The 21,100-nt window shown below is 37.7% G+C and overlaps 2 protein-coding genes across 3 annotated transcripts; one reads left to right on the top strand and one right to left on the bottom strand.

Annotated features, from left to right (window-relative positions):
- The first annotated feature begins 7,084 nt into the window (after positions 1-7,084).
- LOC309711325 (histamine H2 receptor) lies at positions 7,085-10,672 on the top strand. Its single transcript, XM_082541583.1, has 2 exons — positions 7,085-8,102; positions 9,148-10,672. Exons 1-2 carry the CDS (start codon positions 7,301-7,303, stop codon positions 9,441-9,443), a joined length of 1,098 nt encoding a protein of 365 aa, XP_082397709.1. The 5' UTR covers positions 7,085-7,300; the 3' UTR covers positions 9,444-10,672.
- Positions 10,673-15,866: 5,194 nt separating this feature from the next.
- Positions 15,867-20,512, bottom strand: cyb5b (cytochrome b5 type B). Of its 2 annotated transcripts, none has more exons than XM_082512385.1 (5): positions 20,035-20,512; positions 18,924-19,052; positions 17,631-17,657; positions 17,498-17,529; positions 15,867-17,366 (listed from the first exon to the last, which is right to left on the bottom strand). In XM_082512385.1, exons 1-5 carry the CDS (start codon positions 20,230-20,232, stop codon positions 17,273-17,275), a joined length of 480 nt encoding a protein of 159 aa, XP_082368511.1. In that variant the 5' UTR covers positions 20,233-20,512; the 3' UTR covers positions 15,867-17,272. The 2 variants fall into 2 exon arrangements, with proteins under 2 accessions (XP_082368511.1, XP_082368512.1); XM_082512386.1 differs by having other exon boundaries at positions 15,867-17,363.
- Positions 20,513-21,100: the final 588 nt, after the last annotated feature.

Raw genomic sequence — 21,100 nt, 5'->3', positions numbered from 1 at the left:
ATTGTTATTCAACCCATGTTACTCAGCATCAAAGGTTTGACGCACAAATGGATGACGTCACATAATAAACATTTCTCTGCACAATCAACAGGAACCAACTGATAAGAGAAAGTCAGCTATGCTTGCAGACACACAAGCCAAGGAGACTTTGATTAAAACTGGCCAGTGCTGTCAAAAGTGGCCAGTTTTAACCAAAACATGTGACCTGAATTGTGGACTTTTCACACAACATGTAAATAATGTTCAGGTCTTATATTATTTACTGTTTGGGGGATGCCTTAGTTTTTTAATTGTTGCACTTGCATCTCTCTTATCTGCCTGATCACTCGGCCACATCTGGATAAAATACCGGAGGCCCGCTGATGTCTAGAGCAACAAATATTGGGAATATAAAAGCAATAAAAGATTAATAGTTTATCCTGGATTTTCCCATTTGTATACTTTTAACGAGACTGGCACACACTCCATTTGATTGGCTTATTGGCCTTACAAATAATTTTGTCATCCTGCCAAGCTTTACCATTGTGAATAATCTTATGATGGTTTAGAGCCTTTGTGGCCAAGGATGTGCTGTAAAGATGAAAGCACAATAATTCTGAGACCTTACTTGCTACAGCTCTTTCAGCTTTCACAATTACTCAACCACACAAGGGTAGTTACTGCAGTTATATAGCTGTAATTCTGTCAGAACTTAGTCTGGAGTAGAATGAACTAAGCTTTAGAGCGAGCACAGGTGACCTCATCTAACACAAAGACATCAATTATTTCAATTTATGATATTCTTGGAATTGAGCACATAAATGTTTTAATTTCAGTTTCCAAGCAATACCGTTCACTGGCAGATTTCACAAAAACTGTGGAGTAAAAAACATAACATTATACTGTGCAAAAGTCTTGAGCCAAACCTCTCTTTTTTTTTTTTAAATATTTTGCTTCCAAAAAGGCTAATTTGTTATTTTTAAAATAGTCCCGAGGAATAGTTTTCCATTTCTGGAGAATTTAAAAGTTTCCCTTTGGAAATTGGCTGCTTTTTCACTCATTTTCACTCCAGTTCTCATGCCTGACCATTTTAAGAGAAATGTGTTTCTATGTTAAGCCACCTAACACTGATGTATGAATCACTCCATAAAAAAGGCACCTAAATCATGGGATGAACCAGTATTCTGTCTACATATAACATATAAATCCCAATTTTAAACTGTATCTTTTAGCACTGTTTTTAAGTGTTTATTTAGTTGAATCTACTAAAAATGTCAAAGGTATCACAGTTTCATAGGCATAAAATAATATTTTTGCACCAACAAAGTGGCATGCTATTGGCGCATATTCCGGGATGGTGTTAATCAATTTACTGCTCAATTTTAATTAATTAATGTCCATCCATCCATCCATTCACTTCCGCTTATCCTTTTCAGGGTCGCGGGGGGCGCTGGAGCCTATCCCAGCTGTCATAGGGCGAGAGGCGGGGTACACCCTGGACAGGTCGCCAGTCTGTCGCAAGGCCAACACACAGGGACAAACAACCATTCGCACTCACATTCATTTGCACATTCACACCTAGTGACAATTTGGGTTATCCAATTAACCTATCCCCACAAGCTGCATGTCTTTGGACGGTGGGAGGAAGCCGGAGTACCCGGAGGGAACCCACGCAGACACGGGGAGAACATGCAAACTCCACACAGAAAGACCCCGGCCTGATGTTGGAATTGAACTCAGGACCTTCTTGCTGTGCGGCAACAGTGCTAACCACCGTGCCACCGTGCTGCCCAATTAATTAATTAATTAATTAATTAATTAATTAATTAATGTAATTTATTTATATAGCACCAAATCACAACAAATGCCACAAGGCCCTTTGTACTGAAAGCTTAAGACTCTAACAATCAAACGACATTGACGCCTCATCAGAAATGGCTCAGAGGAAGAGTGGCTGTCAAGAAACCTTTTTAAAGAAGGGAAATGGGAGAAAGGGGTGTGGTATGCTAAATTACACAAGACCTGTGTTGAAAATCAGTGGCAACAGGTTAATCCAAATTGATCCAGATAAGCTACAGAGAAAGGTTCACATTTTGCTCCACGATAAATATGATTCAAAGGTTAAAATATTTATTTGATTTCCATTGTTTAGCTTTGATCTTTTTACCAAAGATTTCTCTATGACTGAAAAAAATGTAAAAATGTAAATAGCTCAATATTATTTAATCTGTTGTTCCTACCCAGTTCTGAAGCTAACTTATCATTCTATACAGAACTTAATAGTAAATAGAGACTTCAGTATGGTTACAATATGATGTATGATTCCTAAAAGGCTGCTGTATATAACGAAAGCAGCCTTTAATACCTTAGAATCTGGTCAGGTCAGTGGAAAGCAGCTGGATTCAAAATAAAGCTCCCTTACAGAAAATCAGCAAGGCTACCAAGGGACTGTGTAGTTTTCTGCTTGTGTGGTTCTATGTAAGTTGCAACCACTGGTGAAATTAAAGGTCAACACCAAAGCATAATATACCCTCTTAGATATTCTTTTTTTTTTCAATGTCTAAAAGACCTTTTTCAAAAAGAGAATGAGACCCCTGTTGTGTAAGACTGGCTACAAATGCAACATAGTTGAATTCAGCTCTGATTCTGAGAAAACAACTGAAAGCAAAAAGAGCTTCAATGATATTCAATACTCAGGCTTTTTAAATGGGAGGAGAAAGGCTCTTATGCGAGGCTGAAATTCTAGCCTCACTGTAGGTATTTTTGTACATGGGAGTGAAGCAGAGGCACTGTGACATACAAACATTGTGTAACCGGGTCAAAATGTGCTGCTTAAATTGGATGGATTGTTTTGGGTTTTTGTTTATTTTTATTATTTCTTTAGGAATCTATAGCACCCGATTTCTGTCTTTCACTTCATGCACAATAAAAGATGTTTCTCAAATCATTATATTTGTACTAATAAGTCAGACTTTATTAATAGACTCTCTCCAATGTGTTTTTCAGTGCCCATGAAACACAAAGGAAACCTCATAAATACGGTCCTCATTTCATAGTGTTTAAATCACTTGTTATATTAAAGCATTTTGTTCATGAATGGGAATATTATGAACAAGCAGAGCTGTATAAATGCTATTTCAATGATATTTGTATTCAATTTGCAGTATGATTCATCTGCACTTTTTCTCTTTCGATTTGGTTTTTGCACTTCTTTCTCTGCACTGTCCTTCTTATTTGAGTCTAAAGGGGGAATACATTGATGTGTAGGTCCAACAAGAATATACTGTATGTCTGACACCCACCGCTTTAATAACGTCCAACCTGCCAGGTTGGTTGTGTCAGTGCTGGCGAAACCTTGTTATCAGTTAGACACGGTCAAGACAGACATGAAGTTTTCACACAATCGCTCATCAAACCTCGTGCTATACTATCTCCCCTAAACATCATCCTTGCTGGTAGAATTAGATAGCTTTGCAGCCCACACAAACACCCTCTCTCTCTCATACACACATACGCACACATGCACAGACAGATGAAATCAATGGCTACTTTCCCCTACATCAGGAAGTACTGTACAGTAGGTGGCCAATGGAGGAGTCCGCCCACTCACAGGATATTCAATTGCACACATGTAGAAACTCATCCTCTCTGTATCTCACTCATGTTCGCCTGAGATCAACTACATTTACAGATACAGCTTTGGGCAAGAAGTGCTTGCGTGTGCACGCCCACACATGTAGACTTGACATCGAAACACGCACACAAACCCTCCCTCTCTGTCACATGGAAACACTTTAGGATTTGAGCCACGCAGAGATGCTCAAAAGACACAGATAGATTTATGAATGAACTGTGAGGATATGTGCATTTCTGTCTTTTCTCAGAAATGTGCACTGAATATTTTACTTCTAGCTCAGCGAAAGATTTCATGTGATAAATATATGGATCTGATATTTGCAGACGTGGTAAATAAATAAAGTGCATTTAATTGAGTACTGTACTGAATTCACTCAAGTAAATCTATTATAGGCTACTTTGCACTACCTCTTGACTGCTGAACATTTCAAGGGCCCATATTACTACATGCATTAACAAGAAGTACTCTGAGAGCCCAAACCTACCTCAAGGTAGCTCACTCTCTTTGCAGTATTTATTTTTAAGGGAATAATACTGTGTTTTGTATATATCATTTTATTTTCTTTGTTCTTTTTAAATGTACTTTAAGAGGTTTGCAGTGCGGTAAAAACAAGTACAAAGTGCAGACTTTTGCATGTAGGAGTTGGTAATGGATATTAGGTATTGATTTGTAAATGAGTGGACATGAATAACTTAAGTTTATTATATAATGCAGCATATTTCTAACTAACTAGGCAGCTCATCCTCGTCCTCTTGACAACACATTTTTAAAGATATGATATATTTTGGGGTCAGCTTGAAAGAAAGACAGATGTGAAATGTAAAAATGAGATCAGACTTCAAATGTGACATAACATTTGGATATGGCCTAAAATGTGATATTTAGAATCCCCATACAAGAGTATCATTTGGTAAATGTTGCCAATAGAAACAAAGGCAGTAGAATTTTAATTTTAAAGATAAAAGATAATTTATGAAAGTTTGACCTTAGTTTCCTTTGAAGAAGCAGTCGGAGGTCCAAAGGAACATGATGTTTAGAATCCCCATATGTCTATATACTGTCAGTACAAATGTTAGCAGTAAGAAACATATTTTTAAACGGCTATAGCATTATTATCACTTTGACCTTCAGATCAATCTATTGCCCTTGAAGGAGAGGTCAGAGGTCAAATATGGCATGATGTTTACAATATTTATGTTGACAATCCACACCACACTCCTAGTTGACCTTGAACACCTCAGTGGATGTAAGTCAAATTTTAATGAATTGTTAACATGACCCAACTTTTTCTAGAATTCATTCAAAAGCTATCATGTTTCCAGGCAGACAGAATAACATGCACGCATGCAAATGATACCAATTCGCATTGCTGGAAACTGCAGCTGGTGGAAACCAGCTGCAGTTTCTGCTTTGTAAATAGATGCTTCATCGCTAACAATTCGTATTGTACTAAAATTAACAAATAAATGATTAAGCTTTATTTTTTTATCTACATCAAATGCCACTTTAAAGCAATGTTGCTTTTTTGTTGTACTTTATTCTGAATATTATATTCTTTTGATTCCACTGACATAAAATGTTAATACAGAGAGACAGACTACAGTCACGTTCACATCAATTTAGAATCACCAGTTAACCTAATCAAACTAAATGCATCTCTTTGGACTGTTGAAGGCAGCTGGAGTACCTGGAGAGAGAGTCCAGGGAAACATGGGGAGAACATGCAAACTCCACACACCAAGGCCCAGGTGGATGGTGGAGTCAACCGCATGACCTTTTGCTATTAGACAACAGCGCTAACCACAGTGCCACTGTGCTGCAGCAGAAGAGAATGAATGGATGGATAGACTTTTACCCATAACAGAACACCTGTATAAAGTGACATTGCTCTTTTTAAAGATCTGAGAGCTTGCACCCATTGATATTGGAATTCTACATCCTTTGAAAATAAGAAAGCATCAGGTAAGAAAGCATGCAGTCGAGGGTGCAATGAATATGAAGGAGGGAAAAGGAGGTAGAATATTAACCACAGACCTTCAGTCCATCTCCTCCAGGCTTTGCACTAAATAGAGAGAAATATTCTCATTAGGACAATGAGAAATACATATATCAAATATAGCTGTCACTTCTACTGTGGAGGATCTGTAGGGGAAAAAGTGTGTCACAGGCAGTTCGTCTTGTAGATGTGCTGTGTAGCTTTTGCAGAACAGATTTATCCCATGTGCAGCAGCTTCTCTTCAAAATTAATAACATGTAATGGATTCTTAGGAGAGGAAGAGGATTGATGACTGTGAAGCCAGTGTAAGAAAATTCATTGTGTAGTGTATTTTTAGAAGTCTACATTACAAATATCGCATCTTAGTTCCACTGCAGTTTCACATAGCAGAGAGTCACACAGAAGAATGTTGCTGAAACAGATGGTTTCCTGGTTACCTAAGTGGGAAAGGTCGGTGACACTTTCCAGCCCTCTTCTTACCCTTGTGTCATGTAGTTGCTGTATGTCTATTTATTTATTTATTTGAAGAAGAGACGATGGCACAGATTTGAGCTTGAAAAGGAGGTGAAGGAATGGTTGACACTAATGGTGTGTGATGGTGGAAATTGGACCATGATTGGTAGCGAGACGTCAGGCTGACAGTGTGTATGTCTTCTGTGGGACCTTTCTGGTAGTGATGACTTGTTGTCTGACTCATTGTTATTTCAGGTGATGAAACCTGTCAAGATGGGCTGGCCTGGAAGCTAGAAGGAACAAGTTGACGGAATAGGCTGTGAATAGAGTCAGAAGTGATATTTTTACTTTCTTCCACCTTAGTGTACAACAAATGGGGACAATTTAAATAGTAATGGTGGTGGAAACATGCATACCTGTTTTACAGGCTATTTTGTAGTACAGTGTTGCTGTCATGTTAATTCAGGTCTTTTCAGTTTGATTCACATATAGTGCCAATTCAGGACAATAGTTGCTTTATATTATATTATATTATATTATATTAGATTAGATTAGATTAGATTAGATTAGATTAGAGGATTAGGACATAGAACAGGAAATATGTTTTTTGACCTGCTGTGCTAAGTGGTTTCCTGGTAGTTTGCCCTAATGTGTAGGAGAAATATCTCTGCACATAACACTCAATATGCGCACACATATTAATAGATGTTAGGAAAATTAGCTTACTAAAATAGAATATAATAGAAATGGAAAGGTTAGATGGTTTTGGGCTGATAAAGGAATCTTTCCCTTTATGGTCCTGAATATTTAGATTTATACTAACACTAGTAAGAATTCCATTTTTAGATCCCTTTAAGTTACAGGGTATAGCAATGATGTGGGCAATACCTGATCATGTTGAAGAAACAATCATTTCAGCTAAACCACCCATGATTAATATAAAAAATTAGATGATAATAATAATAAAAACATCCACTTAGTTCATAAAATACTGAAAAGTTAACCGTGATTAGCCTGCTTCTGAGCTGAAGCATGGCTGCAGTAAATGCATTTACCACCCAGCGCTAATTGCCTCAGGTGTGCTGCTGATTGTAGTGTTAGCCTAGCAGCGAACGGCCACATATTTTGCTCATATTTTTGATTTCTTTAGAAAATTTCGTCAACTTTCTTTCTTTTCTTTTGTGTGTCTGTGGTTTACTTATGATTTGTTTCCACTTGTATCACCGTGTAGAACAATGTATACAGCCCTTAACCTCTCGACTTCGGACGACTTCAACATGTCAGAGTTTGACTCTCAGAGACAGCAGGAGCTCTCCCACCGCTCCGTCAAAATAAGCATAATAATCGTTTTGGGCGTCGTGGTCACGTTGGGAAACATTGCAGTTCTCCTGGCTATTACTTCCTCAGTGTCCGGCTGGTCGAGAAACTCTCGGTACTTTCTCCTCTCGCTCACTGCAGCAGACTCTGCGTTCGGACTGCTGGTCATGCCCTTGAACCTTTGGGTGAGTCTGCTAAAGGATTACACTGAAGGTCCAGATGGTTTTTGTCACCTTGTGGCCTTTTGCAATGCCACCGTCTACTCCACCTGCATGTACACACTGGCCATGATAAGCCTGGAGAGGTACATTGCGGTGTTTTACCCGCTTCAGTACTCATCTCTGCTGACAAGGAAAAGGACGCTGTTTCTGATTGCCTTCGCCTGGTGCTTTCCTCCCATTTTACTCTCGCCGATATCGTTACCAGATGGCATCATCCAAGTTCATTTTTCCACCGCATCACTGGTCTGCAACCCATCTTACTCTACAAATATTGGATACTCCCTAAGCTTGACATGTGTAATATTTTTCCCTTGCTCTATCATCATGACATTTGCAAACCTAAAAGTCTGGTGTGCAGCCAAGAGACAGAGGTTAAAACTGCGCAAATATGACAGCGCGCGGCGCAGTAGGCTCAATGTGCCTTCCAGAGTGCTTGTGCCTGTGATGGGAGCCTACTACATCTGCTGGACTCCCTGCATGGCAGCAATGATCTACAATGGTAAGCAAAACCTCACTAGATACGTAAAGTGAGTGTGTGAGGATGGTGGATGATTTTCTTCTACCATCCTCATTTCATATATGAATATATCCCATGTAATATAGTCGGTTTATGTCTATAATTGTGGCATTTACTGGGACAAAATATCTGAGAACTACTCATATAACTGGCTTATTTTGTAGCAAGCTTTGCTTTTTTAGGTTTAGATAGTTTTTGATTATATAAGCTTAACTGGAAGAGGTAAACTTCACATGTACTTGTTTGTCTTGGTGTATTTCTTATTTGTGGTTTCAAAGGCCGTAAGAGAATTCAAAAGTAAGTATTTGAATGTGTTTATTAAAAATTGTATTAGATGGCTATTGATAGGTCCATTTCCCTTTAAAAAAATATTTTTGTTATTATTATTATTGTAAATAAAAAGCTGATTTGGGGCCAGTTATATGACTCAGACCTTTTTTGACTTTTCTCATTTACCCCAGCCATGTGCTGTCTTGGAGTAGTCACAACTGAAAAGTCACAGCTGAATATTTTTAGTAGTGAAGACCTTTTCCACAGAGTGCTGTAAATGATCTGATATTGGATGAATATCCTGTGAAACGAAGCCGACGGTTTAGCTTAATCTTTAAAGTGTGCTGCTGTCTAAATGCTGGTTTCACTGCAGTTTCCACCTGATCAGTGAATTTTGTATTTTCAGGTCAAGACTACAAATGTTAGTTTGATGGGTTATATCATTGCTTTCAGGGGTAAGGCAAGCACCTCCAAAGCAGACTTTTTTTAGTTTCTCTCATAATGCCAAGTGAAATATCCCCAGCTCCGTCTCAGGAGGTTCCTTTTGCAGTTATACTAACACTAATTATACTAACACTTTTAGGAATTTGTGTCACCCCATGAAGGGCCTCTGGTGTGAAAATTAGACAAAGAAAACATACAGAGCTACTTGCTCTGTAAAAAGGGAGCAGGTCAAAGTAGCCGCTGTCTTTTGCTAGGTACGTTGTTTTCACTTTGTTGATACTTGCCTTAACACTCATTGTTTTCTGCCTTACAGCAGTCACAGGTAGCAGTATACCAGAGTGGATTGAGTTTGTAGTGGTCTGGCTACCAACTTCCAATGGTTTCCTCAACTGCATCTTCTATTTCTGGATAAACCGAAACTTTCGCAAGAAATTCTGTCTAGTCCTTCAGAAACTAGCTCTGGCCCTCTGCCCTGAATTGGCCAGAACTTTTGGGTGTTGCACCACATCAAAGATGCAGTTTGCATCAGGAATTCTGGATAACAACAACAGTGTCCATGGGCGTTCCTCCAGTGTGTCATCTACCTGCACCTTGCTGTCTGTGGCTTAAGACCTAAAGAGCACCACCGGCATGGACACAAACATGGCCAGCAACCTCTGTACTGTGTTGCATTGTCTGACTGAGCTAGACAACTGAAGCCATGTTCTGACATAGTTCCATACAAGGTAATGAGGGTGAGAACTAAGCTTTAAAAGGGTCGCAGTACGAATGATTTGGTTATGATAGCAAACATTTAAAATTTCCTCTCTGCAGATTAAATCCAAATTTGCGATATCTTGATTGTAATATATTTTTTATTTTTTATCAAACTTCAGAATCAGTGTTCAGTTGACTGGAGCATGAATTTAGAACGGCTTTGGATTTTTTCTTTTACTTATTCACACTGCTGCAGAGATTTAATTTACAATTAGAGACAGTGTCTCTAAAACCACCTTTTATTTGTTTTATAACCAACCAACAAAGTTCTCTGTGCTCCCAAAAATTGACATTACATACAGTGATATAATCAGTCTTTCAGTGTCAGCCTGTTTAAACCTGTTGCACAGGTCACGATTAGCGAATTAGTTCGTTTTAAATTCTCTCTATATGAAACATTTCTGAACATCAGTATCTGATAATAAGCACACTGAAGGACTGAAACCATCTACCTCTTCTTCAATTTAAACTGTGCATCAAATACCTTGGCATATAACAGCTTGGAGAAGCTAACCTTTAAGTCACAGCTTTTCAGTGGGTGCAAGGAGGAAAGTAATTAAGCATCTATACTGTAGAAAGGTCACCACATTTGTGCTGGGAAGAGATAACTTGGATAAGATCTGAGGCTATGGTTGTTTACTTTGAGATATTAAGTCTAAGATCTTCCTCACACTATCTGCACTAAAGTTTTTGTCATGTTATCGGTTTATGTACATTTACAATGAATCGAGATTAGAATTCAGAAATTCCGTAACGTTTTATGCAGTTAATTTTAGCCTTTAGGTTTTCTGCTTGAGTTACATCATTGAAGTTTGTGCAAGGGCAAATGGAGGATCAAAAGTGTCACAAAATTGAAGTTAAAAAAGAAAAGAAAATCTGAATAACGTAATATTAACCTTTTGTATGTATATTGTTTGTGATTGAAAAATTCCTGATTATAAAAGAATTTATGTATTGATATATGGATAATTTATGAAATAAAGCATGATGCCTGTGAGTTGTTTCTTTTCAAGTCTTCAGTTTGAGTTTGATATTTACAGATGTATCATTGCAGAACTGAAATAAAGTTATAGTGAAAAATGTTTGCTGATCCTTTAGCATATATTTTTTTCTAGCTATGCGTGGTCTGATGCTCTACATCAGCATTGTTAGCTTCCAGTTAACATCTCTCTGCTTCTCTATGCTGTGGTATATAATAAATGCTAAACTGTACTATATGCTGTCAATGTTTTACCTGTTAATGTTTTTGTTTCAACTCATTGAAGTAGAGTAGCATTTTGCACTCGCTAGCTGTCTCACTCTCTCTGCCCTGTGACAGCCGGGATAGGCTCCAGCCCCCCCCCCCCCCCCAAAAAAGGATCAGTGGAAGAGGATGGATGCATGGATACCTAGCTTTCCTCAGTAAGAGGACTAACTAATGAAGATACAAGTTTGGTTTGTTTGATATAAATTATGCATTTTTTAAAAAATTTTATTTTGGAGGGTTAAAACAAATTAATGATGATTAAGTATAGCCTAGTCTATTATTTCAGTGGGAATTCTTTGTTTGAAGTGGTAATATTGAAGCAGTATGGCAAACCTGGATGATTAACAAGCTCAAAATGAAAATTCTTGTTTGTGGTCATTAGATAAACGTTCTTTTCACCCAGAGAAGAACTCGGCAAGTTAGTCTATGCACAAAAAAATGATACGCCATTCTATTTTGGTAATATTTTCACTGTTTTATACTTCTGGGCAAATTTTTGAATAATATGAGATGGATTATGTTAATTGCTACCTACCAGTGTCATGTTAGATAACAGGTTGAGCTGTAGATCTGGAGCTTTTAAAAAAAAAATAAAATAAAATAAGCAGAAAATGATCCTTTGGCTTATGCATAATAGATGGATACAAGTTTGACTGATATTATGCCCAGTATTGCTCATGACAAAGGGCACAAAAATGAAACAACAGCTCGATACATGCATAATGAAGGGAGCAAACTGTGAGGCAGCTGCAAGTGGTCCCATAAGTAGTTTTGCAAAGAATGATGTTAGAAAAAAACCCAACATGACCTGATGAATCTCATGTCATGTGAAACCATCTCAGCATCTAAGACTTTGTGTCCATACGGCTCCACCTGAGCTGTCCTTCTGATATACACATTTTTAATGTTGTCGATTTTGGTCTCTCCTAAGGAAGATCTTAACGTCTTCAACTTCACCGAATCCTGCTCGGTGTCTTTTTTTACAGCACCACTAAATCTAAAACATACATGATGGAGTCTCACTACCATCTCATATTGCTGCATAATACATAAACTCAGGCCTGGGTGAATTTAGTGATTTCATCAGCAGGTGTCCTTTACAAAAGAATGAAGTTCTTCTTCAGCTAGAGTTGAATGTTTTTGATGAACCTAGACAAGTTTTAAAATTTTTAAATTCTTTCTGACATTGGTTCTCTGCATGTTTTTGTCACTCATCTCTCTGTGCACAAGAACAGGATTTTAATGTCCTTCTTTGTTAAGTCACACTAAAAACGTTTTCTATGAATATGTGACCCTTTCAGCTAACTCAAACCCTGTCAGAGATCAGGTGTATTCCCGCATTACCCAGAAGTGATTTTCGTAGCATCTGAGGTGTTTGCCAAGCTGGTCTCTTAAGACACTGAAGTGTTGTGCATTAGAAGCCTCAGTTCTTCTTAAGCCTTACTGCTGCCAGAAATGACAGGTGATTTGGTTTGGGGAATGGTGATTGTCTTAGGGATTCACACGCAGTATATTCATACAGACACCATATGTCATCTTATAAGAGCTTATCATTCTCTCTGGTCATAATTCCTGCCACAACAAGAAGTGGCTTCACTGGTCTTTGCTGAAAAGGTGATAAAATATCTAATATCTAGCTAGACAGAACACGGATCCCAATAAAGTCCAATGCATTGCTTCTATGGCTTTGGAAGTACAGTGCTTGAGACAATACTGTCAAAAGCTCCCTATTATAAAAATATTTTAATCTGTTGTTCATCTGCATTAGCCTCACTGCAGTTTTGTAAGCAGAATATTTTTACATTTTACTTTAAACTATTAACATTTTAAAGGCTTTAAGGGTATTACATGTTCAAACACCCTCTATCACACCCTGTTATTGTGTTTCTTTGCCCATAAACATTTGGAGATGTATGCTACAGAACTGTGTTTATGAAAATGAGAGAACTAGAGAGATTAATGATTTTATTATATACTTTGTAATGCTGTACCCACAATATTAAACTGCATGTTTAATATTATGTAGGTCTCTAGTGTGCTGTCAAAATGGCTCTGAGTAGCGGAGAAATAGACTTGTGACCTCTGGGGATACCCTCATCTGGTATTGAGACATTGACAGCTGATCTATCGGGTATTATAAGTTGCTGGAGGATGCCGACATGGACTGGGTTTGCTCCACTGCATCCCATGTATGCTCAAATGGAAGATGGTGAGGTTTAGAAGCTAGGTTAACACCTTGGATCCCCCTTGGGACAGGTGCAATGGGCACCACATCTGGATGGAGGCTGCTGCTGTAAGAGAGTATGGTTGGCATGATGGGTTTGCTGGTCTGGACCAGTACCACACACATCATTTTTAGGTGTGTGATACATGTCAAAGAAATGTCCACATATTTCCTGGCAGAACATTTCACAGGCACAGAATAATCGCTGGTCTTCATTTTTAATGTAACTGGTTGTAAAGTTGGAGCTGAATGGTGTATAGTTTCACTGTTTCTGGCAAATGCTTAATCCAAGACTTGGCATATTATCATCTTGACATGGTACTGCCATCTTGTGTTTCTACTAAGTATAACATGGCAAAAAAATGTATCTATATTTATATAGAGAGGGATCAATATGTCTATAATGTTGCACAAAAGCAATTGGTATAATTTTATACCGTTGGATTTCTTTTCTGTTTCAGGATTTAACGTTTCTGTCCTACTAATTTTAAGTTTCATGAAGCCCAATACCAGTGTTACATGCACTATTCACGTAGCATTGGAGTCCTTTTTAAATAAACTACAACAGCATTTTGGTTTCTTGAAACAAGCCATACATTTATTTACTTAAGGAATGTGATTCTTTAATGAAAACCTGATTTAAAAGGATAAATCAACAGGCACGGATTTATGCTTCATGTGGCGTGTACTCTAAACTGTGATGGCTCTTGTGGAGATTGTAGACAGAGAAAAAACATCTTTCATTTCAATCACCCTTCCTGCTCTTTTCCACCTTTCACGCTTCCGGCAAAAAGTAGCTACACTATATATAGTAGTTACACTATAAACTGCCTATGAGAAAATCAAATAAAAGTACCCGCCTGGAATTTTAAATTAAATCACAATGGGGCCATGATTAAATTTCTAAGAGATACTATAACATTTTCTCTCACCTCTATATAAAAAAATTAAATGACTTCATGTTATAAATCTGTTGCTTATCACACTGGGCTACAGTGTTAGATTATAAGGGTTTTAATGGCATCTTTCCAAGGTAGTTGTGATGTTTGGTCTTAATTTGAACCTATGAAAGAGCTGCTGCTGTTGTTTAATAGCAGTTATAATTGTAAATGTTTACCAATTATCATTATTTAAACAGCACTAGTCGGAGGTATGAGGAACGATTTGCTAATATAACTGTGGTAAACACATAGCATACAAAGCTGCATTCAGTAAAGCTGCCTTATTTAATGATAAGGCCTTTTCAGAGGCTACCATTTAAGGTGCCAGTTGAAACAGAAGTATGTGTCTGTACTGCATGTTGCCTGACTTCTTGTTTTTGGGCTGTTTCCATGTTCCGAGCATCCTCCTAGCACTCAACAATAACTGAGGTCCAGCTTTTGGCTTGAAAGAACCCATTTGGCCATGTGAAGAGTGGAACTTTCCAAGAATCAAATTGCTTCAAACCCTTCATCAGAAAGCATGCCTCATCCACACAGTGCCCATTGACTGAAATGGCTTTTCTTTCACCACACTCCAATGTATCAAGAGCAAAAGCTAATTTATTATCGAGCAGGATTTACCAGTGGCCCTAATGTGACACTGAAACATATGTCGAGGAAATAGCAATCAGCAAAGGAATTAATTTTCTAGTATTTTGTATATTAAATCAGAACCTAAAAGTTGTGACGTTTTAGAGCCTTTACTGTGATGATAACATGTTTTAGCTTGTTTTGGGGTTCTTTCTTTCATTTTTCTCTATTTGGCCTTTTTTAAAATTTCGTTTAGACTTTTTGCTTTTGATTCAGCTTAGTTTCAACCACTTTCCAGAGTGTGTTTGCTCTAGTTTTTGAAAATGTTTCGTTTTTGTTTTGTTTCATTCTTCATTTCAGTCTTCATTAATAAATATTATATGGAGGGAAAATTTTTCTAGCAGAATTTAGGAAAATCAGTGCAAGTACTACAATAAAAACAGAACTTTTTGAAAGCAATTGACTACGTCTTGTAGACATCCAAGGTTACATAAGGGCAGTTAAATAAAATTTCTTATTTACCAAAGTAGCAAAAACTAAAACTAAGGATGTGTGTGTGTGCATGTATATATATAGTTTAAATGTTATTTCCCAACTAGTTTTAGTTTTTATTTTAGATTTAGTTAAGTCAGTTCTATATATATATATGTGCTTTAACCATGGTGATTTTTGCAGTAGGAGTAAGATGAGAGTGTGAGTGCATCAGGGATCTGTTCTCAGCCCCTTCTTGTTTGCAGACTGACAGTTGAGGTCAGGCAGGAGTCTCTGTGGCCTTTGATGTTCATAAACAACACTAATCTTTACAAAGAGTAGGGAGCAGGTGGAAGAGAGCCTGGAAAGGTGGCAGTGTGCACTCGAGAGATGAGGAATGAAAGACGGTTGAAACGAGACAGAATACATGCAGTGAAGCAAGAAGTAGTGGTAGTGAAGGTCGACGAGTTTGACTACCTAAAGAGGCGTGACCTGCTACGATGCATAGTTTGGAGATGGTGGCACTGACAAAATGACAGGAGGCTGAGCTGAAGATGTCAAGATGTTCACTGGGAGTGACCAGGATGGACAAGATGAGTACATCAGAGTGGTAGGGAGACAGTTATAGTCGAGATGGTTTGGGCACGTGCAAAGAAGAGCGGGTGGATACACTGGACAAAGGATGTTGAATATAGAGACGGCAGGCAGGAGGGAAAGTCACAAATCACACAAATTAAAAGAAAAAAAAAAAAAGGAAACAGAAAACCTATATACATAAACCCTGATTTACATTTAATTATTTTCAGGAAGTAGTGACTGGCGAATTGCACGTCAAGGCCCATTTTATTGATAGTTTCAAAGAAAGGAAATGGCAGGTAAAATGTATAACAATGATATGTATTCATCTTATCTTTTATAATCAACAAACTTATTTTTGACATCTGCAGTTTTGTACTCGCATGTAAAAATAGCAGCAAGTTCATTCAGAACCTTTGAAATGACAGCTGACATCAATTTGTCTCTATTTGGAAAAAACTTTTTAATTACCATGAAATAAATTTAAATAAAGAATTTGAAAGCTTACCAAAACATATTTAACAAGACCAAATTAGCAACCTAGACAAAGGTTTAATAAATCAAACCAATAACAAATATAGGCCACAAATAATCATTAAACAGGGAAAGACAACTAAATGTAGACTGAAAGATACCCATCTATAGGTCAAATGCCAAACCCACTGATTATAGCCAAAGCTGCTACACAAGAAACACAGACCAGATTTTAAACTCTGCTGAATCAGCTGCTTGTGCCATTCACCCAAAACTTAAAGTTCAGATGCGTTACAATGAACAAAAGCTGTGAAAAAGCACTGGTTAAATAACAAACGGCATAGCAGAGGGAACATTAACAACTTGAAATAGAAATGAACTTTCTTTCAAGGGTATTCTGTCATTCCCTGTCATCTATTATACCTGGGTAATAAGTTGCATTGTATTTCTCTCTACATTTAAATGATTAGGTCATTTGAACGTGTATAAATTCCTGAAAAGAGAACATTGGCAGAAAGGGACAACTCCAAAAACAAATCAATGATGCAATATAATTAACTGCGATTTTCAAAAAGGATCCAACACAGACTTGAAAATGCATTCATAAAAGTGGAAAGATTATGAGTTTGCAACCGAGTGATAAAAGCAATCAAGCATTGCCTAACAGCTGAACTGTGCATAAAGGAGTGAATAAAATAAACCCTTTTATTGAGAGCTAACTGGCTATTCTGACTTTATTAAACCCAAGAAAATGCACTGGAGGTTATGCAAGTTATTATCCAATAAAAAAAGAAGAAGAAAAAAGAAACAGGCTGGAGGCTCGCTTCATCATCGCCCTGCATAACCTCTCCTTCAGCCTACCTATAGCTGGCGTAATGAAGATTCAAACTGCAGAACATGCATATGAAAGTTTAGGGTAAAGACAACACGTGACATTTATGACAACTGGCACAGTGAAGAAAGCAAAGGCTGACAATTTCATAAAGTCTCTGCCCAACTATCTATTTGGTGCACCAAGTAGACGGACAAGGACAAAAACACTTAATCAAACTACTCTCTCCACTCTTCTTGCTGCTGAGGACGTTGACACTACCGCGCGTGTCCAGGGTGAGGAGGTTTTGGTCAAACATTTCAAGGCCTCCGAGATGAAAAGACAGGGATGAAAACATGACGTCGCCACTCAAGAGGACCTCTGCTCAAAAATGAAGTAGCGATACACGATACCAATAACAACAACAGCAACAGCAGGTAACAACCAAATGGCCCAGGAGCTGCTGAAAAAAAAAAAATTACACAAACGTTAATTTGAAAACATTTTCATTTATACAGATATAAGGTGTCATTGCACTCGCCCCTCTGAAACAGTACAAAGAGAGCCTGAGACACATTCATCAGAATGACTAACCTGCTCCCCTCAGACTTTGCGACTTCTGCTTTCTACAGCACAAAATTGAAAAAAGGAGAAACACAAGTTGTGGAACAATGTGGAAAAGTCCAAATACAGTATCGTTTCATGGTGCATGGAACAGCCAATTTACCTTTGCAGTGTCCTTTTTTCTGTCATCCTATGAAGGAAAACAAAAGAAATCATATGATCGTTTTGTGATGCTGAGTAGAATTAAATAAATAAATACTGAAATTTATGTAACCATCAAGTGGGACTGGTGAAAGAACCAGAAGGCTAATTATCCCTCAAACATTCATTGATTTGTTGCAAGTGGAATCCACCAATTAAAAGTGATAATTTGAATACGGTTTGTGTGGTGTGCTGCCAGTTTCTATTAAAAGACAAAGAAACCAGCTCAGCGATTTTAATTATGTGGGAACCTAAGCAAAAGTCATCTGAACAGGAAGACAGCAGGAAACTTTCTTCAAACTCTGCAACTTCCTGTTGCACTGGAATGTTCATCTGGAGATAAGCTGGATTAATTTGCAGCAGTCCAAATTAAACAATTAATCACATGAACTGGACATCTTCCTATTTTTATTTTTGCAAGGCAGACCAGTCTTTTTTTTCTACAGCCATTTCCTTGTGGCGTTAAAATGAGCAGCTCACACAAACTGTTTTGTAAAAGACCCATAAAGATTGATTTTACAAATAGCTTTCACATTTGAAGTCTAAAGAGACTTTATATGTGAAAGCACTGGATTTGTCTAACTGAAACTGCTGGAGATTCATTAGCACTCAGTGGAAGCACAATGGATAAACAACAGTATGAACAGAAAATCTATCATCTAATGGTATAATTATGGTAAATTAGTAAATTTAACCATGTTTTAAAGTATATTATAAATATTGTGAAACTGTTGGGTGTATAATAGAGTGGCTGATAAGCTACACTAAATTTCCAACAAGCATAACATAAAATATTGTTACTCATGTTTAATTGGATAATATTTTTATTGTATTTGTCTGATGCTTTTTATATTTATGCTGTGATCTCTCTAGTTTCAGTATTTCTTTATGCTCGAATTGCTCAAAACCAAATTACTGCCTCACAGGAAACAGAAAATGTGAACATTAGACTGAATGTGATATAGGAACTTAAATAGAGAGCTACTGCTCATGTGATAGACTTGGTAACAAATCAGTTTCCACCCACTTTTACGTCATCTTATACACGACACCATCTGGAGGTGACTCCAAACAACTTAGGAGCAAATGACTCAATCTTGTGACATTATTTAGTTACTCTGTTTGATTTGGAAGGGTTTAGGCAACAATAATAACAAAGACATAATAATAAAGACATTTAACTTCAGTAATTGAAAGATTGGTTTAGACGTGTGAAAGAAACACTACAGGCAGACAGGCAGTCTTTCCTCCTTACCTCGTGAAGCTCCCCAATGTAATACTGCTGGAGCATCTCCCTGGCATCCGAGGAGTGACCCACATCCTCGAAGCTCTCTGTGGCATCTGCACCCGCCTGCTCCAGTAAAACCTCCTCACCTCCTGGATGCTAAAATCAAAAGTGGTTGACCTGGTTACTCTGAAGCACCTGACATGCACAACTGTTTTAGTATACTTGTTTAAGTTATGAATAATGACAGTATTACAGCTGAAATCACAGACAAAACAGTGAAATGCACTAATATTATAGTCTTCCAGTGTTGGAATGCATACATGGTTGGAAAAGACGCACCCCGGGACATTCTCAGCCATTAGCTGGCATTCCCAGACCTCAACTCAACATTACTTACAGAAATTACAAGAACATATTAGAGTGAGTTTTCAAGATTGATACAACTATTTAAACTCTATTTTCCGTAATTTACAAACCTGCACCTACTCCCCATTTTACTATCAAAATACAAAGATTGAGGGGTGGCTATAGACGTTTGCACAGTACTGTTCAAAGACGTACCACTCTAGGAGCTAATTTTGTTACTTAAGCAAAAAGGTTTTTTTTTGTTTGTTTGTTTGTTTTTTACACAACATGCAACTTTTAACTTCCAGAGTTTTTACACATTTTAGCCAGATAAAGGATTTTATCACAACCAGCCCACTGATTTATAAATCACATTTTTATCAGCTGTGTTTATAAAGCTATAAACATTCAGCCCAAATCGTCTGAAGAACTATCATCGGACAGGGCTAGCTACTACTTGTTAACCAAACTTAGCTAATCTATCCTACAACATTTGGACACCCTTGCAGAAGAAATGATAAAACAATAAGAAGGTTCTTTAAAGTAGGCCAGTCGTAATTGTAGATTATTTATACTGGCGGTTTTGAGTTTAGGATTGGGTCGTTAGCAGCAAATTAGCCGAAGACAATTTGCAAAGCTTACACGTCAACACGTAACGATAAGGATCACGCTCATCCTGCACTTCCAGGAAGCCCAGACAAATGGCAAAACCAAGGGGTTCACGAAGAAGAATTAATAACGACTACTTTAATGACAAAGCATGAGCTACTAGTCAACAGAAAGTCTTTCTTACCTCTTCAAGGAAACTTGAAATGTCATATACTTTATCGTGGATGATAAGCCATGTGTCGTTGCTCATATTATGTACTCTTACGTCTTCTAACGTGTAACATTTTACGCCATCGTCTACTGTTTCGCAATTTTGCTCAACACTGGAGTTACCAGCTTCACTATTCGCGTTAGTGAGATTTTCTTTATTTTCCTCTCCCATTGTAACGTCAGTGCGACTGAGCGACTAGCTAACCTTAGCTTCTCTTAAACCTTAGCTATGGACGTAAAGATGGCTATAGCTATGTGTGCTGTTTGATTAGGCTCGAAAAGCCCCTGATAACACCGCAGGAAAAAAAAGTTAAAAGAAACACAATTTCAGTGCTGAGCAATTATATGTTACGAAAACATTAGATACCCTAAACCGGTATCAGCAGACATGTGAAACGAACCAATGCCACCGTGTGTTGTTTGACCGTCGGGGCAGTAACCAAAGAAACTGTCACTTTCTCAGCAGTGACCAATCAGGTCGCCCAACTGATGATCACGAGACCATGGCGCAAGCCAAGGTTGTCAAGTGTGCGCTGTCATTGTGCATGTAAGGGACTCCGGTGACATAACATGTGTTTTACCCATTTTATCTGCGCTTAGATAACACTTTCTTTGTCCCGGTAAATACTGCAGACATTTTTTTTCAAAAAGATTTTATTTCATTTCCAAAGTTCCTTGGCAGGTTTATACTCCTTGGTACTCTCTGAATAGGAATTTTTATATTTGGTATTTTTCCTAATTCTTTTCTGTTTTTTTAAAAACCCGGATACAACCCACAGCGACACTATGTTATCTGCCTGTTGATAAACCCTGTGAAGCACATACTGATAGATCACCCACAGTGTGCTTGTTAACCCTTTTTTGGGACACTTGTCTTAGGTCAAATCTTAGACATGGGTTTTTACTAAGCTGAAGAAAACCTTTAGCCAAACTAACCCCAAAGTTTCAGTATTTCCACTTATGCCTTTGCATCAAAAACACGTTTGTTGTAGGTTCAAACTTTATCATAATCATTTGTATAGTCATTGGACAATGCTCGT

The sequence above is a fragment of the Aulonocara stuartgranti genome (genome assembly GCF_965226115.1).
Source record: "Aulonocara stuartgranti genome assembly, chromosome: 1".
Taxonomy (NCBI): domain Eukaryota; kingdom Metazoa; phylum Chordata; class Actinopteri; order Cichliformes; family Cichlidae; genus Aulonocara; species Aulonocara stuartgranti.
The sequence above is the reverse complement of the archived record's forward strand: the minus strand, read 5'-3'. Positions and strand labels throughout refer to the sequence as shown.

What these genes read in the sequence shown, in the direction of transcription:
- LOC309711325 (XM_082541583.1), top strand. Translation starts at nt 7,301, where the DNA reads ATGTATACAGCCCTTAACCTCTCGACTTCGGACGACTTCAACATGTCA. An exon ending in GGCAGCAATGATCTACAATG is followed by an intron (nt 8,103 to 9,147) that starts GTAAGCAAAACC and finishes TCTGCCTTACAG; the next exon opens with CAGTCACAGGTAGCAGTATA.
- cyb5b (XM_082512385.1), bottom strand. Translation starts at nt 20,232, where the DNA reads ATGGGAGAGGAAAATAAAGAAAATCTCACTAACGCGAATAGTGAAGCT. An exon ending in TTTCAAGTTTCCTTGAAGAG is followed by an intron (nt 19,053 to 20,034) that starts GTAAGAAAGACT and finishes TTTTGATTTTAG; the next exon opens with CATCCAGGAGGTGAGGAGGT. An exon ending in ACATTGGGGAGCTTCACGAG is followed by an intron (nt 17,658 to 18,923) that starts GTAAGGAGGAAA and finishes TTTCCTTCATAG; the next exon opens with GATGACAGAAAAAAGGACAC.